Raw genomic sequence first — 22,359 nt, 5'->3', positions numbered from 1 at the left:
TACGTTTAGCGTTAGGTTAAGGGTTAGTGTTAGGTTTTTCGTTAGGTTAAGGGTTAGGTTTAGGGTTAGGTTAAGGGTTAGGTTTAGGGTTAGGGTTAGGGTTAGGTTTGGGGGGGTTTAGGGTAAGGTTTTCGCTTTATTTTTACATTTTTCGATCTTTTTCGTCGCGCTGTGATGACGTCACATACGCGCTTTCGTCGACCGCGGTTTTGTATACCACGGTTTTCTGGTACTACCAGATGCCGTAGCTTGCCTTTCTTAGTTCATCTTTTTTAACGACCCTCATAATCCCTTGCAGGGTGGAATCTGGGCAACTGAATGGAGCTGAACGTTTACTGGCCGGACACCCTTCCTGTTGCCAATGCGGAGTTATATTCAGCAGATATATTCTCATCGTTCCCAAGGAGAGAAATATCTGCCTCTACCTAGGATCAAATTCCCAGCCTCCTGATGGTGAGGCTAGAGCGCCACCTCTAGGCCCACACATCACTAAACAAAGAGGCTGTTTAGCCCAATTAAAAGGAGAGGCAGGTGACACCAGTTCAAAACGTGAGTTCAGCTCTGGGTGCAAAACCTCCCAGATTTGCAGCGAGAGGGGGCGGGCGGGAAACAGTCTAAATCACACCTTTGGACATAAAACAAGTATTGAACACTTGATATTTTTAACAACAGAGCACACACACACACACAAAGAATTTTTAAAAAATCTGTTGCAATTTCACAACCAATGTTTGCCGTCCTTCCCTTTGGGAGAATTTGGAGGTTCAATGTAAGCCTGTTTCTTTTTTCCTGATTAAAAGAGCTCGTTCCGTTTAGCCACTTCTGCTTTTCGATCGACTGCTGATTCCAATTTCCTAATGAAGGAGCACGAGACGAAAACAACGAAGCAACGAAACCTCTTTATGGGTGTGCCAAGAGGGGAAAAACCTGGGTAGATTTCCCGTTTCTTTTATCTTGGCACTGTTAAAAAAGAAAGCTGGCACGAAGACGTCCTTCAACTAGGGGCAGCTCCTCTATATGCTAATTAGAAAACGTGTCAGTTCAACTCAGCTGAAAAACATCGTATGCGAGAAGCTGGTTTAGAGTTGCTCTGGGGGAAGAAAAGGTGCTGACTTCTGCCCAGCTTCTAGCTAGTTTATAGCAAGGGCGTTAGTGGTGGTGAAACCACCTTGGCAATGCCGCTCCGGGCACCCGGATTATGGCTGCTCTTGAGTTCCTTTGGGTGTATTCTTGGCAAGCCTGAACCCAGCAACCGGAATGGCGCTTAAGCGGAAGTCCTGGTCCCACCATCCATCAAAGCTACAATTTGTCACTGGACAGGACCTGGTGAGAAAAAAAGAGGGTTAAAACCAGATACGGCCTGCAGTGGCTTCCTAGCACTTCCCCCCCCTTCCCCAATTGACGGATCTTCATCCCTATTTACTTGCACAATTATTTGTAGACCACCCACTTCTATGAGAGACTAGAACAGTGATGGCAAACCTATGGCACACATGCCACTGGTGGCACGCAGAGCCCTCTCTGTGGGCATGCGAGCCGACGTCCCAGCTCAGCTCCACCGTACATGCACGACGCACCTCTACCACAGCCTGTTTTTGGTTGCAGGGAGGCCTACTAAGCCGAAAACAGGGCAGGAGGTGTTGCGCGCACATGTGGAGGGGACTGTCATGCACGCATGCTCAGGGGATAGGGCGCGGGGGGACTGTCCATCACTGGACTAGACGGTCACTTATCTGAAACGGTATGGGTTCTCCTGCCTGAGCAGGGGGATGGACTAGAAGACCTCCAAGGTACCTTCCGGATTCTATTCTGCTCTGTTCTGTTTTATGGTTCCACCACAAAATCGCGTAGGACAAAATCACGCTCAACAAAAGCGCACTGTGACATCATCACAGCGCGACGAAAAAGTTCGAAAAATGTAAAAATAAAGCGAAAACCTTACCCTAAGCCCCCCAAACCTAACCCTAAACCTAACCCTAAACCTAACTCTTAACCTAACCCTAAACCTAACCCTAAACCTAACCGTTAAAGTAACGAAAAACCTAACGCTAACCCTTAACCTAACCCTAACGCTAACGCTAACGCTATAAAGCTAACCCTAACCCTTAACCTAACCCTAACCCTAAACCTAAACCTAACCCTTACCTTTATGTGAATCGGCTTGCTTTAATTTAATTTTTATTAATTTTTATTTGAATTTTTCTATCTTTTTCGTCGCGCTGTGATGACGTCAAAGGCGCGATTTTGTCGATCGCGCTTTTGTCGTCCGCGCTTTTGATGGGTCACGCTGTTTTATATTCTATTCTATATTCTCCATTTGATTATGTTCTGTTCTACTCTATTCCACGCCACTCTACTCCATTCCATTCTCTATTCTCCATTGTCTAGTCTAGCCTTTAGGTAAGTCAACATTTGGAGTCAGTGAGTGGCTCTACACTAGGGGTGGGTTCCTGCCGGTTCTAACCTCTTCTATAGAAGAGGTTCCACAAATCTACAGTACTGTTTAGAACCGGTTCCAGCTCCCTCCCCCCGCCCGTCCGCACATCATCAAGATGAAGAGCGAGAGGAGGAATTCTGGGAGTTGAAGTCCACAAGTCTTAAGGCTGTCAAGTTTGAACACCCCTGGGTTTTTTTTTCTAAGGGGTTAGGGGTGCGAGGGTCTTGTAACTTGACAACTTTAAGACTTGCGTGCTTCAAATGCCAGAGTTCCTGAGCCAACATGACTGGAGGAGGAATTCTGGGAGTTGAAGTCCACCAGTCTTAAGGCTGTCAAGTTTGAACACCCCTGGGGTTTTTTTTTCTAAAGGGTTAGGGGTGCGAGGGTCTTGTAACTTGACAACTTTAAGACTTGTGTGCTTCAAATGCCAGAGTTTCTGAGCTAACATTTTGGTTGCTAAGCAAGAGCGTTGTTAAGTGAGTTTCACCACATTTTACAAGTTAGCCATGCCCACCCAGTCACATGGCTGGCAAACCACTCCTACCCGGTCACATAGCCAGCAAGCCACTCCCACCCTGTCACATGGCCAGCAAGCTGCTCCCACAAAGCAGGCCACACCTACAGAAGAGGTTCTAGAAAAATTTGAAACCCACCACTGCTTTACACCCATCCTTGTACCGACCAGATGATTCCCCTTGCTTTTCATTGAAAACTCAGGTGTCCTTTTCTACCTGGTTGCGTGTTTTGTGGGACTTCTGCAGTGCCACCCGCCACTGATCGTACATTTTGATGCTCAAATTGGCACAAGTCCCATGTTTGCGCATCCATCCAAAGAACTGCTTGAGCTCTCGGCGTAGCGTGTTGTTATGTTCTCCGTTCTTGGGTTCGCAAACTCCCGGAGTCCGTCCTGAAAGAGAGGAAGCGAAGGCTGACAAGGAATATATTCCGCCGGGGGGAGGGAGGGGAATCACAAAACTCTTAACCCTTGAATGCTAGAGGAAGAGGAGGAGAGGAAGTAGACGACATGAAGAAGGTGGAGAGGATGAGAGAAAGAAGAAAAAAGAGGAAGAAGAGGAGAGCAAGAACAGGAAAAAAATGAGAGGATGGGAAGAAGAGGGGAAAGGAAGAAGAAAAAAGAAAGTCAAGCAAAGAAAAAGGAGAAGCAGAGAAGGAGAAGATGAGGGTGAGTGGAAGCAGAGAAGAGGAGGAGAGGAAGAAAAATGAGAGGATGGGAAGAAGAGGGGAAAGGAAGAAGAGAAAAGAAAATGAAGCAAAGAAAAAGGGGAAGCAGAGAAGGAGAAGAGGAAGAGGAGAGAAAGAAGAAGGAGAGGTGGAGGAGAAGGAGAGGGTTCTGCTGGATCAAAAAAGATTTATTTAGCACAAAAGATTTATTTAACCCAGCTTCCTTTCCATTTCCTGCAACAACCAATCAGAGGCCTCTATGAAGCCTGCGGAAAGGGTATAAACCAGCTTCCCAACCTACTCACGTTCTCTGCCCCAGCAGTATCAATCAATTGCAATCAATTTGCTGCTATGCAGGAAGAATAGCAGAGTTACTAGGAGTAAATTGATATACTAAACTGCACACATTTAAAAAATAACTAAATAAACCCCAGAAGAGCAGACCAGCTGGATCTAAACATCCAACTGTACAGATGCTACCCAAGTATCTTTCAAAGATGCCAGGCCTACCAGCCTGTAGTCTAGAGGCAATAATACTGTCTCTTTTGGGGCTATGAACTAGCTACTGGTATTTAGATGCAAGCTCCCCCAAATTATTAAAATCTGCAGGAGGGACCACAGAGAGGGTCAAGGTGACGACACAACTAAATGTTCTTTGTATGTGTAGGGGTGGGCTGCTGGGGGCTCGCAGGGCTTCGTTAGAACCTCTAGCTAAGATTCTGTGCAGTTCGGAGAACCCCCCCAAATCCCACTCCTGGCTGGCCCCGCCTGCTCCACCCCACCCCTCCCAGGAGTCCCCATGCGGCCCGTTTTGGATGCAGGTAAGTGCAAGATGCGCACGGAGGCTGGGGGAGGGTGAAAAACGTGTGACCCGACAAATGCGCGCCCGACAACAGTGCGCCGACAAAACCGTGGTGATAAAACCGTGACGTTGACAGCACGCCGACGAATGAGCACAGAAGCGCGCCGACAAGAGCGCAGACAGAAGCGCCATTACGGTTAAGGTAAGGGTTAGGGTAAGGGTAAGGGTTAGGATTACGTTTAGGTCTAGGGTTAGGGTTAGGTTCAGGGTTAGGTTTAGGGTTACCTTTAGGGTTAGGTTTAGAGCGCGCTTCCGTTGGCGCTCTTTTGTCGGCACGCTTCTGTGCTCATTCGTCAGCGCGATTTCAAACTCACGCTTTTCTTCCCACGGTTTTGTTGGCGCGGTTTTGTCGAGCGCACATTTGTCGGTGAATCGAAAAACGGGCCTACCGGAAGTTCAGGAAGGCCGGAAACGGGCCAGGGGAGCCTGGGGAGGCCATTTTCGCCCTCCCGGAGGCTTTCTTCAAGTCATCCCCCCTGCCGTGCTGCAGGAGGCCAACAAGGCCATGCCCACTATGGCCACGGCCACCCAGCAACTGGGCAGAGAACCCCTTGCTAAAAAAAATTAAGCCCACCCCTGTATATGTGGAGCATACTATATCCATGTAAAACAGTGTTTCTCAACCTTGGTGACTTGAAGATGTGTGGACTTCAACTCCCAGAATTCCCCAGCCAGCAGTGCTGGCTGGGAAATTCTGGGAGTTGAAGTCCACACATCTTCAAGTCACCAAAGTTGAGAAACGGATCTAGTGTGTGGTGTCAACCCTGAAGCTGGCCTGGCCGAAGCCATCTTGGAGCTTCAGTGTCGCCACCGTGGAGCTGAGGGATAGAGTGGGGAGGATTACAGAAAGCTGGGGTTGTTTAGCCAAAACAAAATACTTTCTCTTGGGAACCAAGGACGTTCTCACACCTGGTTCATGGAAGGCAGACTGAGGTCGCCAGACAGCCCCTTGATTGGGCCATGTGACTGATTGTTTGGGGTTGTGAGGAAACTTTCTCTTTTAATTAGGTGATAACCGTGGGAACCTTCAGAGTCGGTTTTCACCAGATCTGTGCCAATATGATAGTTCCAATAAAGCTATTCTCAGCTGCTGTAAAAAAATCGCGCAGACTGATTATAAATTGCGGCACAATTCATTGGCACAAATGATCCATTGGAAATTGTGCAAAAATTATAATATTAAAACAGCAACAAACTGGTGGGAACATAATCCTGAAAAAATCACCGAAAATCAGATGGTCAAGATCTTGTGGGATTTCCGTATACAAACCGACAAAATACTGGCGCATAATACACCAGACATCACACTGGTTGAGAAAAATAAGGTTACAATCATAGACATCGCAATACCAGGTGATAGCAGGGTCGACGAGAAGGAATATGAAAAAAATCGCAAAATACCAGGACTTAAAAATCGAAATCCAACGACTATGGCACAAACCAGCAGTGGTAATTCCAGTGGTAATTGGCAGACTGGGTGCTATCCCAAAAGCACTGGAATTACATTTAAAACAGTTAAAAATTGACAAAATCACCATCAGTCAAATGCAAAAAGCCGCACTGCTTGGATCTGCACGCATATTACAAAAATACGTTACGACGTCCTAGGCCCCTGGGTGGGGCCCAACTAATAACCGATGCCAAATCCGTCAAAACAACTGGCCGCTGTGATACAATGTTGTTGCGAATAATAATAATAATAATAATAATAAAATCTAAGGGACCGGTTTGGATAAAATTCAGCAGCATTTTTTCATGTGGCTGTTGACAAAAATAGGATGGGCAAGCATGATCGCCACGTCCGATGATGGATATGGCACAAGAAGAAGAATAAAAGATTTTATAGGCAACCTTAGAAACTCAACTATCTTTTTCAGGAGGCGAAATCCACCTGTGTTTTGCCTATGTCATTCCCATATTTTTTTTTTAAAAAAAAGATTGCACGCTTTCTTTTATCCGCCCCCCCCCCCAACATCCTCCTGAAATCATCCCAATTATTCTTCAACACACACACAATTTATCCTCAGCCCATCCTTAGTATCTAAGTCTTCCAGACAGAGATAAATTTAATGAACGTGGGGAATTAAGTATATCTTCTCTTCAGGAAAACTGGCCGATCCTCCCTCGCTCCTTCCTTCCTGCCCTCCCCCGCCATCAGGTATCCTAAAAAAAGCCAGGAGGGGATGAATGTTATGCGTGAAGGCTTGGGAAGAATGGAGGAGTTAGGGCAGCATTTGAGGTCCAAGGGTCTCAGCTGGCTTTGGGACAAGAAAAGACAGGTGCAGGGCAACAGGAAGACCCAGATTTCTTCCGCGTCTCTTGGCTTGGAAGCCCAAATCTACTCCTGACACAGAATCAGATGCTAGAGGATGTCTACTCAGGTTTCTGGGAAGTGGAACGCGACAGGAGCTCTGAGCTTCAAGCTGGAAGGAGGCCACCAAGAGAAAGCCAAGAAAACAAACACCTGGCGAAGGAGCAGGAGTTCCACTTAGGGGATTTCCGGTGCTCCCTGTGGTGACCGGACCGCTAGGCAGTAAAACAGAATAACACAGAGGTCTTCAAACTTGGCAACTTTAAGCCTTTTGGACTTCAACTCTGGGATTTCTGCGAGTTAAACTCCACAAGTCTTAAAGGTGCCACGTTTGGGGACCTCTGGAATAACAGAATAGGAAGACCTAGTCTCCATCCTTCTTCAGCCATAGAAGCTCGCCCTGCAACTTTGAACCACTGGCCCAAGATCCATTACAGTTCAGACATATAGCAGTAGACTTATATACCGCTTCATAGGGCTTTCAGCCCTCTCTAAGCGGTTTACAGAGTGTCAGCATATTGCCCCCAACAATCTGGGTCCTCATTTTACCCACCTCGGAAGGATGGAAGGCTGAGTCAACCCTGAGCCGGTGAGATTTGAACCGCTGAACTGCTGATCTAGCAGTAGCCTGCAGTGCTGCATTTAACCACTGCGCCACCTTGGCTCAGACATGAAGGTGCTGAATTAAAACAGGTCGCCTCTCAGTCACAGAATCCAGCTGAGTGATTTTGGGACAGGTCCTTCCTCCCTTTACTTTTATCGTTTACCTTTCTCCCCTCCCACAGCCCGTTATTGGTCCCAGGAGGCTTCAGGGAGGCCTGCTAGGCCCAAAATGGAGCTCGGGGGACGCCCAGGTGTGGGAGGTCATGCACATGGTGGGGCAGCGGGGCGCTGGGGGTCATACATGCGCAGGGAAGCAAGCGGGGCACATTGCCTTATGGGGCACGCGAAGAGAAAACTGTGCTAGGTTGTGGTTTATAACTTGCAGTAAACAGTTGGGGTTAAATCATCATCATTGTTCTTTAGCTGGAGGAACATATTATTCCATTGTACTTTTGTCAGAATAGAGTTGGAAGGGACCTTGGAGGTCTTCTAGTTCAGCCCACTATTCAAGCAGGAGACTCTATATCCGTGATGACGACCCTATCACACACTACGCGGAGCCATTGGTTAGGGCACGCGAGGTGCTGCCCTGTCAGCTGGCCAGCACACATGTGCACGCTGGCCAGCTGACTTCGGCCTTCTTTGGAGCCCATTTTTCGCCCTCCGGAGGCTTCCTTGAAGCCTCTGGAGCGCGAAAAATCGGCCCTACGGGCAAACTGGAAATTCAGTAACCTACTTCCAGTTTGCTCGTAGGACTGTTTTTCATCACCGGAGCCTTCAAGAGGCTTCCCTGGAGGCTCTGGAGAGCAAAACACTGGCCCTACGAGCAAACCAGAAGTGATTCCTGAGGCCTCCAGAGGGCATCCGGAGGGGGGGGGAGGCTGTTTTCGCCCTCCCAAGGCTCTTAGAAAGCTTCTGGAGCTTGGGGAGGGTGAAAAAACTGCGCCAAAAGCATGAGGGGAGGGCAGTGTCGCATGCATAGCATTATGGGTGTGGCACGCCCATGCACGATCCCCCCCTGCGCTCCCCCCACTTTTGGCACGGGAGCCAAAAAAGGTTCGCCATCACTGCTCTATATCATCTCAGGGAAATAGCTGTCCAATCTCTTCTTAAGCCGAGGTGGCGCAGTGGTTAGGGTGCAGTACTGCAGGCCACTTCAGCTGACTGTTATCTGCAGTTCAGTGGTTCAAATCTCACCGGCTCAAGGTTGACTCAGCCTTACATCCTTCCGAGGTTGGTAAAATGAGGACCCGGATTGTTGTTGGGGGCGATATGCTGACTCTGTAAACCGCTTAGAGAGGGCTGAAGGCCCTATGAAGCGGTATATAAGTCTAACTGCTATTGCTATTAAGTGCTTCCATTGATGGAGCAACCACAACTTCTGAAGGAAAGCCATTCCACTGATTAATTGTCCTCACTCTCAAGAAATTTCTTCTTCGTTCTAGGCTAAGAAGGTGCCTATGGATATTCTCGAGTCACCCAGGTCATGGTTCACCCAAAGATGCTTTTTCAAGAGGCAGCTGGATTTTCTGGTTTTTCTTTCATAAACGCCTGGCACAACATAGGAGAACAAACCCATCAGGATTGCAGTCTATCTGCATTTAAAAGACAACGGGCATTTTTTTGAAGACAGCAAAGTCCCCATTTTGGACAGAGAGGACCTCTAGTTTGGAAGAGGAGTCAAAGAGGCCACCTATGTCACAATTGAACAGTCCTCCCTCAACAGAGGGTGAGGGATACGACATCATCTTCTATCTCCAGCCTACAACACGATCCTTTCAACAGTTCCCAGAAGGCTCCACACTCATTTGCACTACTCAGGTAAGCCTTCTGGTAGCCTCGAGAACTCGTTAAAAGGATGCAAATGACCAAGCTGTCTGCAAGGAGTATAAATCCTTCCATTCCCCACCATCCAGTCAGAACTGAAGAAGCTTCTTGGGTGAGAAGCGAAATGTCTTCAAAGAAAAGAAGAAGAAAAAACAGCTTCCTCTTGGAAAAGCACCTTTGGGTTCTAGGCTGCTTAGAAAACACCACCATCCCCCCTTTGCCAAAGGTAAGGATGGAAAATTGGTCCTATTCACCATTCCGAGGGGTGGAGGCCGCCGTTGGGTTGCTCCAATCACTCCAAATGCCGGCTTTCTTTGAACCATAGATACCGACAGGATTGCAGCGGATTTGGACGAAATACACGGTCCCGGGCCTTAGGCCTGCCAGCCGGCACGATGTCTGGTTGCTAACGTTATCGACCACCTATCAAGAGAAAGGGAAGTTTAGTTTTTAAGAGAGGTCTGGTCCTTCCATCCATCGAAATGCAAACTTTGGATGTAGTTGAAGAGAAATAGAAAATTCTGGAGGTTAGGAGAAAAATGATAAATGCTTTAAAAAAAAGACTAGCCAAAAACCCGGCATTGCCTGGGTATTTGTTTATAGGGGGAAAATGTTCAGACCAAATGTAATTTCTAATGTTGGATTTTCCCCCTTACCAGAGGGAGCCCCCTTGTGGAGTACTGTGAAGCCATAACCATGGCAACTCCACTGCGCTGCACAGTAGAAGCCATTTTACAGTAGTACAGTAGAAGCCATTTTAAGGCACAGCAGCATGTATCTTAACAGAATATACACACTGAGGGGTTTTAGGGGTGTCTTATCCCCACAATATTTGTTTCCAGAGAGTAAATCATCCATGTACCAAGTTTGGTTGATATTGCTTGAGGCGTTCGAGAGTTATGTTGGAACGTGTACACAGACACACGGAGATATATATATATATATGGGAGTCGAGCTCTGTGGCTCAATGGTTAACACATCTGCCTTAGAGGCAATACAGCACAGGCTCGATTCCCAGTAAGGGTATGGCTAGCTGATGAGAGCTAAATAGCTTGAAATAGATCTATACTAGTCTCCCTTTATTTATTTATCAGCACAAATATAACATATATATATATGCACACACACATATACATAGATACATACATACACACACAAACACACACACACACAAACACACACACACACACATATCTATATGAAATCTTCTAAGGATTTTTTGTTGAAAGGAGAAAAGGCTGAACTGATGATTTATGGATTTGGGAGTTACAAAAGGGTTAAAAAGGAAGGGAAAGGGAAATACAAAGTAAGAGAAGAAAAAAAGAGGAAACAATAAGTTGGTTATTGGATAGAAAGGGTGCAAGTCCCAATATTTTACTACTTTTTCTGGTTTTTTTCCCTTATTTTAAGAAAATATTTTCCGTAAGAAAATCTTATTTTTTCTTATCTCTTGTTTAATAGTTTTTATATAATTTTATTATATAATTAATTAATTAATTAAATTATAAACGGGAAACTTTCACTGATGCAGAACAGAGTATGTTCTCTCGTGCCTATAATATAAATATAGGGACTCAGATTTTTGAAAAATTGTACCAAACGTTTTGAGAGTTTTTAGGGCGCCTAGAAACACCAAACGAATTTTATGATTTCTTAACCTTTTTGCACATAAAGGTGGATTGAATCTGAAGGGAGGAGAAAACTTTGATCAGGCGGAAGCTGTCACAACGTGGCTTGTAAAAGGGCTCTGTTTTTCTCGAGCACCGACATCTGTCAAAAGTCTAAAATACGGACATGACTAAAACTGTAAAAAGTCCAGCTGTAAAAAGAGATGAAAGAAATATACAAGATGAAAGAAAGAATACACAGAACGTAACTAAGTGTTCTAGCACACCAGCAGCCAGCGAAGGTGACGGCAGAGGCGGACAGTGAGGAGGTTGGGGAGGAACATGGGCCAGGCCTGGAGGCTGGGGAAGTCTCTGATGAGGGCTCTGCGTCGGAGGCAGAGAGGGGGCCAGGGCCGTCTGGCTGTTCTCAGCTGCCTTCGGAGTTGACAGCAGTGAGGCAGAGGAACAGCTGGAGCCTGTTCTCAGTGTGCGCATGCGCAGAGCTGCCAGAAGACAACAACAGCAAAGAAATCAGGGTCGACTTGGGAGTAAAGCCACAGGTGGACGGTGAATGGCCCCTCCCATAGAAAATAAAAAAGGAGTGAAAGGCGAGTGGGAAACAATTTGTTCATTTGTTAGTTCATTTCAGGAGTGTGAAGATCTGTCCGTGAATCTCAGAGACTCTGTGCCCAGTCTTTCCTTGCACAGCACTGCGTTTGGAAAATATTTACATGGCAGCTTTCCAAAATAGATAAAATCTGTGGTCATAAATTCACCTTTGGAAGACTGTTTGACAGGCCTTTGCTGAATGTGAATGAGAGGAATTCACATTTGTTTAATAAAAGAGGTTTTGTCGGCACCAGGAATCTGCTTCGTACTTTTTGGGGAAGCCTAGGTCAGAAAGAGAGTGTTTCTCTACCTAGGCAACTTTAAGGCATGTGGACTTCAACCAGGGGTGGGTTTCAACCGGTTCGCGGCGGTCCCCGCGAACCGGTTGGTCGGCGAACCCGGAAGTAAGTAGCTTCCGGGAACGACGAAGGGCCCGCCCGCGCTCCTTACCCGGTTTTGACGAGTTCTGCGCTTCCACGCATGCGCAGGACGCAAACAGCGCCTGCGCGATCCTCCAGGAGCAGCTGGAGCATCGCACAGACGCTAGTATGCATGCGTGCACTGCGCGCGTGCACGAGGACGCCGCTGGCCCCGTTCCAACCGAACCGGTTGGAAAGGGGCGAGAAACCCACCCCTGACTTCAACTCCAAGAATTCCCCAGCTTAGCATGGCTGACTGGGAACTCTGGGAATTACTCAAGACCAGGCATCTTAAAACTGTCAAGGCGGAGAAAAACTGCATTGAGACGGAATTTGTTTTAGCCAGCTTTGACAAATCACAATGGAGAGTTTGTACAATAAGGCCAAGTCAGGTAGGCCTCAAGTTACAACCAGTTGCTTAGCAACTGTTTGAAGTTATGACAGATCCTGAAAAAGCTATTTATGACCCAGATTTGAAGTTCCAACATCCACACCACTTCTAGTAGTCACATAACTGTATTTTGGGCACCTGCATTCAGGGTCATTTGCAATAGTCTGCAGTCAACGTTATCATGATTTATGATGTTTTTATCAAAAACTGGCATTTACTTCCAATTTTTGGTACAAGCAGCCCCTCATGAACTATTGCTTCACTTAATGACCGCAGTATTCACCTAACAACTGCAGCAAAAAAAGATTGTAAAATCAGGTCTGGTTATGTGGTGACTCATTTTAGAAGCGTCACAACGTGCGACCAAAATTGCGGACTCACTTTTGGTCGTAAGTCAAGGATTACCTGCATGATGATTTAGTGGAAAGAATACATTCAGTCTACTTGGGTTGACGGGATATATATTCTGGGACTTGAAAAATGCCAGTTTTTAAGAACAATGGGAAACTGGTTTCCAGTGCTTACTTATTATCCCCTAAAAGTAATTTAGGCATACAATTTTAGAGCCCTAACTGAATTTGATGGGGATTTGATTTAAATCCCAGAGCCCATTTGATAACTTCACTGGGATTTTAAATGTTAAAAAAAACCATTTGAAGATTTTTTGATCCCTCGTGGTTACAGCATTGCGATCGGTTTGACCAAATTTTATATATATATATATTGCTTTTAATGTCTCTCCTTCCAGTTTTGAAGCGGATCCCAGATTTTTGTTTTTTTTTTTTAAAATTATCCCCTTAGGGCAGGATGTTTGGCTCATAAGCAATTTTTTAAAGATCTGGTTTTTATGGATTATTTTCTTCTTTTTTTTACAAAACCACATTTTATTTTTGTTTATTTCCTTGTGCAGCTGACATTTCACCAGAAATTCTCCTCCACCACCACCCCTCCTTGTTATCTTCTCGATTTTCACAGACTTTGGGATGCTCTTCCTCAATTTTAATCTGAGTACAAGTGAATTTGTCACATCTGCTCAGATCAGCCATAATTTTCCTTCCCAGGCCTCCTCCCACTTTCCTTAATCTTTAGGCCAAATTGCTATACAGCTGGGGAACATAGAAACTTTAACTGAAGTTCTGGTGGAAGATTAGAAGCCAATATATGACTTTATCCACTCTAACTTCAGCTTTTTTGTGTGTGTATTATAAAACATTTTACTGTTTTCAAAAGCAGTTTATGCATTAATCCCAGTTCTACATTTTTCTTGTAGTTACTGTATGGTTTCCATTGTATGTTTCCAATTAGCTCTCTTTTTTGCAATGTGCTTTTATTTTTCTTCGACTATTTGTTTATTACATTTTTATCCTGCCCCTATCTCAAGACTTCGGACTCTTGGCAAGATTTTAAAAATATATAATTAACAAATGCATGTCTCGTATTTTCTAAATGCTAGGAAATAAATACTTCATGTAAATGAAACGAATCAATAGCCCAAACCTGGGCTCTTTTAACATTGTTATCTTTCAAATCTCTAGCAAAACAAAATTATTTTAAACCAACATTTTAAAAATAAAAATGGGCAATCAGATTCTGTACAGGACGGGAGTTTAAAACAAGGAAGACTATATTGGACAGGTAGATTATACCGATAAAGATGACTTACACACTTCTGAGACATGTAAAAAAGAGATGGAACCTCAACCAGTCACTCTCCAGCTTCAACTTTTTGATACCCACCCCCAGACACCTTATCAAGCGCCTATCTCCCAAATCCAATTCCTGTTTTTGCTGTGATTTAAGGAATTCATGCCCATTCTCTTCAAGAGGTCCAAGAATCATAGAATCATAGAATAACAGAATTGGAAGGGACCTTGGAGGTCTTCTAGTCCAACCCCCTGCTTAGGCAGAAAATGGTTATCCAGCATCTTTTTTAAAACTTCCAGTGTTGGAGCATTCACAACTTCAGGAGGCAATTTGTTCCACTGATTAATTGTTCTAACTGTCAGGAAATTCCTCCTCAGTTCTAAGTTGCTTTTCTCCTTGATTAGTTTTCACCCATTGCTTCTTGTTCTACACTCATGTCCTTTGAAGAATAGTTTGACTCCCTCTTCTTTGTGGCAGCCCCTGAGATATTGGAAGACTGCTATCACGTCTCCCCTAGTCTTTCTCTTCATTAAACTAGACATACCCAGTTCCCGCAACCGTTCTTCGTATGTTTTAGTCTCCAGTCCCCTAATCATCTTTGTTGCTGTCAGCACTCCTCCATTAGATAATTAGGAAAGGAAAACCACGAGACTCCATTGATAGAAATCAAGTGTACTTTTACTAATTATAAATGATCAGAAGCGTAGCAAAGCGAAGACTGATTATTTAGGCGCGAAAGCAAATGATATATAGAATAACCCATTCCCCACTCCTTGGCATCCCAGTTACAGTCCAATCATAATTCTCCCAAGTGTCAGGTGTGAGATAACTTCGAAAGGCATCACCAAGATGGAATGTCGGTGCCGTTGGCCTTGGCGGGAAACCTCCTCCGCATGCGCAGTAAGACAGGCAGCAGAAACTCCAGAATCTTCCTCCAGCACAATTAGTATTCCCCTCCCAAATCCCATGCCCCCCTCCCCGTTTAAATGGCAGCCAAAGCAGCAGCAAAGCAGAGGCTGACAATTGCTCTTCTCTGCACTCTTTCTAGAGTCTCTACATCTTTTCTACATCATGGCGACCAAAACTGAATGCCGTATTCCAAGTGTGACCTTACCAAGGCATTATAAAGTGGTATTAACCAAAGGTGGGTTCCTACCAGTTCGGACCAGTACAGCTGAACTGGTAGCAGCTTGGCGGAATGCACAGGTACAGTATAGGTGATTCCTTGCTCAATAGTAGTAACTGTGAGAGGGATCTTGGAGTCCTAGTGGAAAACCATTTAAATATGAGCCAGCCACGTGCAGCAGTTGCCAAAAAAGCCAACACAGTTCTAGGCTGCATAAACAGAGGGATAGAATCAAGATCACGTGAAGTGTTAATACCACTTTATAAGGCCTTGGTAAGGCCACACTTGGAATACGGCATTCAGTTTTGGTCACCACGATGTAGAAAAGATGTGGAGACTCTAGAAAGAGTGCAGAGAAGAGCAACAAAGATGATTAGGGGACTGGAGGCTAAAACAGATGAAGAACGGTTGCAGGAACTGGGTACGTCTAGTTTAATGAAAGGAAGGACTCAGGGTGACATGATAGCAGTGTTCCAATATCTCAGGGGTTGCCACAAAGAAGAGGGAGTCAAACTATTCTCCAAGGCATCTGTGGGTAGAATAAGAAGCAATGGGTGGAAGAATAAGAAGCTGTGGGTGGAAACTAATCAAGGAGAAGCAACTTAGAACTGAGGAGAAATTTCCTGACAGTTAGAACAATTAATCAGTGGAACAAATTGCCTCCAGAAGTTGTGAATGCCCCAACACTGGAAGTCTTTAAGAAGATGTTGGATAGCCATTTGTCTGAAACGGTATAGGGTTTCCTGCCTAGGCAGGGGGTTGGACTAGAAGACCTCCAAGGTCCCTTCCAACTCTGCTATTGTATTATTGTATTGTATGAACCTTGTGGCTTAGTGGTTAACAGAACTGCCTAATATGTAATACAGCACAGGTTAAAATCCCAGTAAGGGTATGGCTAGCTGATGAGAGCTAAATAGCTTGAAATAGATCTATACTAGTCTCCCTTTATTTATTTATCAGCACAAATACAACACACACACACACACTCACTCTCTCTCTCACACACAAACATATATATATATATATATATATATATATATATATATATATATATGTATGTATGTATGTATGTATGTATGTATGTATGTATGTATGTATGTATGTATGTATGTATGTAGTGGGTTAGGTGGCGTTATAAATGTACTTAAGTAAAATAAAATAAATTCTATAAACTATGTTGCTTTGGCACTATCTTGCTCTCTGCGGTTAAGGCACACTCTGTTGATTATTTTCCTCATACTCATATTAAAAACTAAAAATCCATCAGCCATTTTAGAGGATAAGCCTGCAGTCTTTAGTCTCATTTCTTTCCAATAAGCTGCATTAAATCCAGTCACGCTTACTTTTAACAGCAGGCGCTCAACTCATAAAATGTACCAAGGTAGTACATGGCCTAAGGACAGGATAATCAGTCAGTTGAAACACGCACTTTTAGTTTGAAGAAAAACAAGTTGTCTCTGAAATGTTTGTTACTTAAACTTCAAATATAAGTTAGAACAGGGGCGTCAAACTCAATTTCATTGAGGGCTGCATCAGGGTTGAATTGAATTGAATTGAATTTATTGCATTTATATGCCGCCCTTTTCCCCGAAGGGGACTCAGGGCGGCTCACTGACTTTGTCCAACCCCACCCTAAGTTGTGAATGTGTGGACCTTTTAATGTTGTTTTGTTTTTGTATGTCTTCCCCTTCCCTTTTTTACTTGTAAGCTGCCCTGAGTCTCTTGGGAGTGGGCGGCATACAAACTAATTAAATAAATAAATAAATAAAATAAAATGTGGCTTCCCCATTGACTTTACTTGTCAGAGGTTCGCAAAAGGGGATCACATGACCCAAGGACATGGCAACTGTCATAAATATGAGCCCATTGTCAAGCATCCAAATTCTGATCATGTGACCCTGCAACGGCTGTAACGGCTGTAAATGTGAACAACAGTTAAGTCACTTTTTTGAGTACCCCAAAACCAGGGGTGGGTTCCTGCCAGTTCCAACTTCTTCTAGAAGAGGTTCCACAAATCTACCGTGCCGTTTACAACCGGTTCCAGCTCCCTCCCCCCGTCCGTCCGCACATCATCAAGATGAAGAGCGAGAGGAGGAATTCTGGGAGTTGAAGTCCACAAGTCTTAAAGCTCTCAAGTTTGAACACCCCTGGGTTTTTTTTCCCCTAAAGGGTTAGGGGTGCGAGGGTCTTGTAACTTGACAGCTTTAAGACTTGCACACTTCAATGCCAGAGTTTCTGAGCCAACATTTTGGTTGCTAAGTGTTTCACCACATTTTACAAGTTAGCCACACCCACCCAGTCACATGGCCAGCAAGCCACTCCCACCTGGTCACATGGCCAGTAAGCCACTCCCACAAAGCAGGACACACCTACAGAAGAGGTTCTAAAAAATTTTGAAACCCAACACTGCCTAAGGCTGACCAAACTGTGGCCATTTTCTCCTTGTAGCTTTTTTCCTCTATGATTTCTCTTTGCATCGCTTCAAGGCTGACACAGCCTGGAGCTAAGGAGAGAGGGAGGTGGGTGTAGAGATAGCTGGGTTTTTTTAGCCTAAACAAAATTATTTCCCCTGGGAATCAAGGACATTGGTGCAGGTGTTCGAAAGGTGGAGACTGAGGTCACCTAGCAACTGGACTACATGCCGATTGGACCATGTGACTGGAAACTCTGGAGGGGGAGTGACAAAGTTTTAATTGGGTGTAAAACCGTCGGGAACTTAAGAGCTGGTTTTCCACCAAGTCTGTGCCAATTTGATATGTTTCAATAAAATGTTCTTGGAGGAATATGCCTTATTGAAGGGGATGTATTACTTGGAAACTTGGCAGTACCGTTGTAACTTCAGACTGTGGCTAAACAAATGGTTGTTAAGTCAAGGAGTACCTGTACTAACTTGAGGACTACCTGTGAGTCTCCAAGGGCCCAAATTTGGACCACGTGTCCATGTGGATGCGGCCGCACCACGCTGCAGCTCCCGATGACTCCGGCTGATGGTTGCCCTGTGCAGGATAAATTTCGCACCCTGTTAAGGAGGCTCACCTTCCATTCTGAACTGTCCTCAACCCGGTACTGGATCTGGTATTTGGCTTGGAAGAGAAAATCCTTCAAGGCGGGAGGCGCGCTCCACCTCACGCTGAGCTGGTCCTCCAGGTCTCCCACTCGGCTCACGTGGACATCCGAGGGTGGATCGGTTGTGACTGTCAAGCAGGGGACAAGTCAGGACTTAAAATCAAGATTAAGACTTAAAAAGGACTGTGTCAACACTCAGTGTTGTCATGGGGACAGAATGAGGGGGAGTGCATTCCACGCATACTGTTCGGCTGGAGTCGGATCTCAGATTACTGCGGCCGGTTTGGGAGGGGTGCAACTATAGGGTAATGTGATTTATGACACAGAACTGAGGGGAGGGAAGGAAGAGGGGTAAAGTTCAGAAGTAAATCAAACAAAGCACAGGTTTGACTCCCAACAGATATTCCCTAATGGCGCTCCTAATAAATCACTGGTTTTGTATCGAAAACTTGACTCGATAGTTATGAACCAATTAGGGCATCTTTAGGAAATCTGAGAGACTGGAGGCAAGCACAGCAAAATGCATCTTTCAGGTATGCTAGTTATCTCCTATTTAGGTTGCCTCCTGTCAACAGAGCAAACTCCAGGAATCAGTAAAAATAAAAAATAAAAACATAGAAAATTGTAGTCCTATGACCCTGGGACTCTGTGGACATATGTAAAGGTGAGACAGTTGCTAGGCGCCCAAAATGTCATCACATGATTACAGGATGTGTGTGTGTGTGTGTATCGTGTGTGTGTGTATCATAGCTTCGAACTCAGGTCCTAAGTACAGCTAGTCCTTGACTTATGACCACAGTTGAGCCCAACATTTCTGTTAATAAGTGAAACGGTGAAGTGAATTCTGCCCCATTTTGCAACTTTCCTTGCCACAGTTGTTAAGTGAATCACAACAGTTGTTAAGTTAAGCAACATGAATCTGGCTTCCCCATTGATTTTGCTTGCCAGAAGGTTGCAAAAGGGGATCACATGGTCCTGGGACATTGCAGCCGCCATAAATACAGTAGTTGCCAGCTGCCAAATTCTGAATTTTAATCACATCATCATAGAGATGGTGCAAAGGTTGTAACTCTGGAGAATGGTCGTTAAGTCGCTTTTTTTTCAGTGCAGTTGTAACTTTGAACAGCCACTAAATGAACTGTTGTGAAGTTGAGGACTATCTTTCCCTTTTGGGGGGATCCATCGTAACTTTGAACAGTCACTAAGCAACTGGTCGTTAAATGAGGACCACCATTATTAAGGGAAAAGGCTCTGCTGAGGATGGGTTCGTAGCAAAGCAGTGCCGACTGCAGACAACCCCTCCTTGCTGCAACATTTTATTTACAGGGATCCACTTGTTCCTAGTGGAATATTTCATTGGGAAGTTGGGAACCACCTGTTCCAACCTAGACTTCCCCAAAAAGCACGAGGCAGATTCCTGGTCCCGACAAAACCCCTTTTATTAAACAAATGTGAATTCCTCTCATTCACATTCAGCCAAGGCTCTATAAACCGTCTTTCAAAGGAATGTTGATGACCACAGACCTAATCTATCTTGGAAAGCTGCCATGTAAATATTTCCCAAATGAGGTGCTGTGCAAGGAAAAGACTGGGCACAGAGTCTCTGAGATTCATGGACAGATTTTCACACTCCTGAAACGAATGAACGAACGAATTGTTTCCTGCAAAAGCCCACTCCCCTTTCGCTCCTCTTTTATTCCCTATGGGAGGGGCCGTTCACCGTCCACCTGTGGCTTTACTCCCAAGTTGACCCAGATTTCTCAGCTGTTCTTTTCTTCTGGCAGCTCTGTGCATGCACACACTGGGAACAGGCTCCAGTTGTTCCTCTGCCCCACTGCTGTATCGCTCCAAAGGCAGCTGAGAACTGCCAGATGGCCTTGGCCTCATCTCTGCCTCCGATGCAGAGCCCTCGTCCGAGCCTTCCCCAGACTCCAGGACTGGCTCATGTTCCTCTCCAACCTCAACACTGTCTGACTCTGCTGCCAGCTGTGCTGGCCACTGGCGGGCCACAACACCACCTGTGTGAAGTGGAGTCCAGGCCTGGCGTTTTGACAGGACTCATTGGAAATGGCTGCTGCAGGGAAAGAGGGGAAACCAGACCAACATCTCCTAGGACAACCGCTGTCCTCTGATATTTGTGGGTCTTGGAAAAAGTGCCTCAGTGCCTCAGCTGTAGCTTGCTGTATACACATCTTTCTACAGAAGCCAACCAGAAGAAGGCCTGCCAAGGTCAAATCTTGCAGAGTGGCTGCATCACCAGGGCCTCAGTCACAAGGGAAGAGCAAGAGGTTGAAAGAGCCATGGATTTAGCATCTTCTTTAACGCCAGTGGTGCTTTCACCTCTTTGTCCCTCCCTTCTTACTTGCGGTTGCAGCCCAATTTTAGACGAGCTGAAATCAAAGCTCTAATCCATGCTCAGGGGGTTGATTGCATGTTGTAGGAGACCAGGAGGCAGAGCTGGGTGGGGTGGAGTTAAACGAGCCATCAGCCTAGAATCATTACGTTCCCACTAATGATTTAGCATTGGACTTTAGTTGACTAGATTCTTGTGTATAGACTTCAACAATAAATATGTTCTGAATTGCAACTTAAGGTACGGTCCTGATTCTTAGTTCCTGACTGATGTAAAATCAAACATAAATAGAATGGTCTTCCTTGCCTAATGCGGATGGTATCCCCTCCTTTCAACATCATCTTCTATTAACCTCTTTCGGGGTGGAATCTGGACAACTGAATGGAGATGAGTGTTGACTGGCCGGATGCCTTTCCAAGTTGCCAATGTGGAGTTATATTCAGCAGATATATTCTCAACGTGCGCAGAGAAATATCTGCCTCTACATAGGATCAAACTCACAACCTCCGGATTGTGAGGCGAGAGCTCCACCTCTAGGCTACCACACCAGTCCCCCTCCTTTCAACAGTGCAGACTCTATATTCACATAGGCTTTGCTTAACAACTGTTTGCTTAGTGAACTGTTCAAAGATACAACAGACTCCCCAAAAGGTATTTACAGTTCAATGTTCCAACAGCTGACACACACACACCCCTAAAGTCACGGGATCACATTTTGGGTGTTCGGCAACCGATCTGCATTTATGGCCATTTAGAGCATCCTGTGGTCACATAATTTCAACTTATGGCATATTTTTTTTTGCTGGGAAACTCCCATTTACTTCCAGTTTCCAGCAAAATAACCATCTATTACATACAATGGTTTTGTTTAATGACCACTGCAAAAATTTAGTGAAGTCAGGTCACTTCCATGGTAACCCACCTAACAACTAGCACAACTTATGGTCGTAAGTTGAGGAGTATATATCATTGCTTTGTCCCATCTGAGCCCTATTAGTGGCTGGCTGATGCCAACAAGGTTTGAACGTTTGGAGGGCCCAATTGAAAGGGAAAGGGTTAAAAAACAGCAAATGTATGTCTAAGGTAAAGGTAAAGCTTTCCCTCGCACGTATGTGCTAGTCGTTCCCAGCTCTAGGGGGCGGTGCTCATCTCCGTTTCTAAGCCGAAGAGCCAGCTCTGTCCGAAGACGTCTCCGTGGTCATGTGGCCGGCATGACTAAACGCCGAAGGCTCACGGAACACTGTTACCTTCCCACCAAAGGTGGTTCCTATTTTTCTACTTGCATTTTTACGTGCTTTCGAACTGCTAGGTTGGCAGAAGCTGGGAGAAGTAACGGGAGCTCACTCCGTTACGCGGCGCTAGGGATTCGAACCGCTGAACTGCCGACCCTCTGGTCGACAAGCTCAACATCTTAGCCACTCAGCCATCGCGTCCCTCAAATGTATGTCTGGAAGGGAGCAAAATGCCGCACAGGAAAAAAAGAAAGAAAGAAGAAGAAAGATCCTAATTAGATTAGGAGCAATTCCACTCACATATAACCTGTTTCCTGCTCACGGCTTCCTTCCTGAGAGGTGAAAGATCTGTTTCTTGGTATGTCTGAACTTTTCCTACTTCTCCATAGGAGTCCAATGTATCCCATGTGAGGTTACAACATATGTTAAGGATTGTCATTACAGAGAATGACTGGCTAGAATTTATCTCTTGCCACTAGCAGTTTCTCAACCTTGACAACTTTAAGACCGGGGGACTTCAACTCCCAGAATTCCCCAGCCAGTCCCACCCGCCCTGGCTCTATGCCGTCTTATTTAGGCATCTTTTTGAGACCAGACGCATGCACGGAAGGGGCGCCTGCGAAGTGGGCATGCACAAAGCAAGCAGGCGCGCGGCCAACCGGTGATAACAAAATGTGAAACCCACCGCTG

General features: G+C 45.3%; 1 protein-coding gene across 1 annotated transcript in view; it reads right to left on the bottom strand.

Moving 5' to 3' along the window:
- Positions 1 to 695: 695 nt before the first annotated feature.
- The window catches only part of CRLF1 (cytokine receptor like factor 1), a 61,641-nt gene continuing 39,977 nt past the window's right edge, over positions 696 to 22,359 (bottom strand). The window contains exons 5-8 of the mRNA XM_087703269.1: positions 18,055 to 18,212; positions 9,477 to 9,645; positions 3,169 to 3,344; positions 696 to 1,323 (exon numbers count right to left, since the gene is read on the bottom strand). Of these exons, the coding sequence (XP_087559395.1) occupies positions 1,300 to 1,323; positions 3,169 to 3,344; positions 9,477 to 9,645; positions 18,055 to 18,212 (527 nt within the window). The 3' untranslated portion in view covers positions 696 to 1,299. The remainder of the gene's footprint in view (positions 1,324 to 3,168; positions 3,345 to 9,476; positions 9,646 to 18,054; positions 18,213 to 22,359) is intronic.

This window comes from Thamnophis sirtalis, unplaced genomic scaffold, assembly GCF_051295495.1.
Source record: "Thamnophis sirtalis isolate CommonGarterSnake01/CBP01778 unplaced genomic scaffold, rThaSir2_p1.2 scaffold_1, whole genome shotgun sequence".
NCBI classification, from domain to species: Eukaryota; Metazoa; Chordata; class Lepidosauria; order Squamata; family Natricidae; genus Thamnophis; species Thamnophis sirtalis.
Note: the sequence above shows the minus strand (reverse complement) of the source record. Positions and strands in the feature narration are given on the sequence as shown.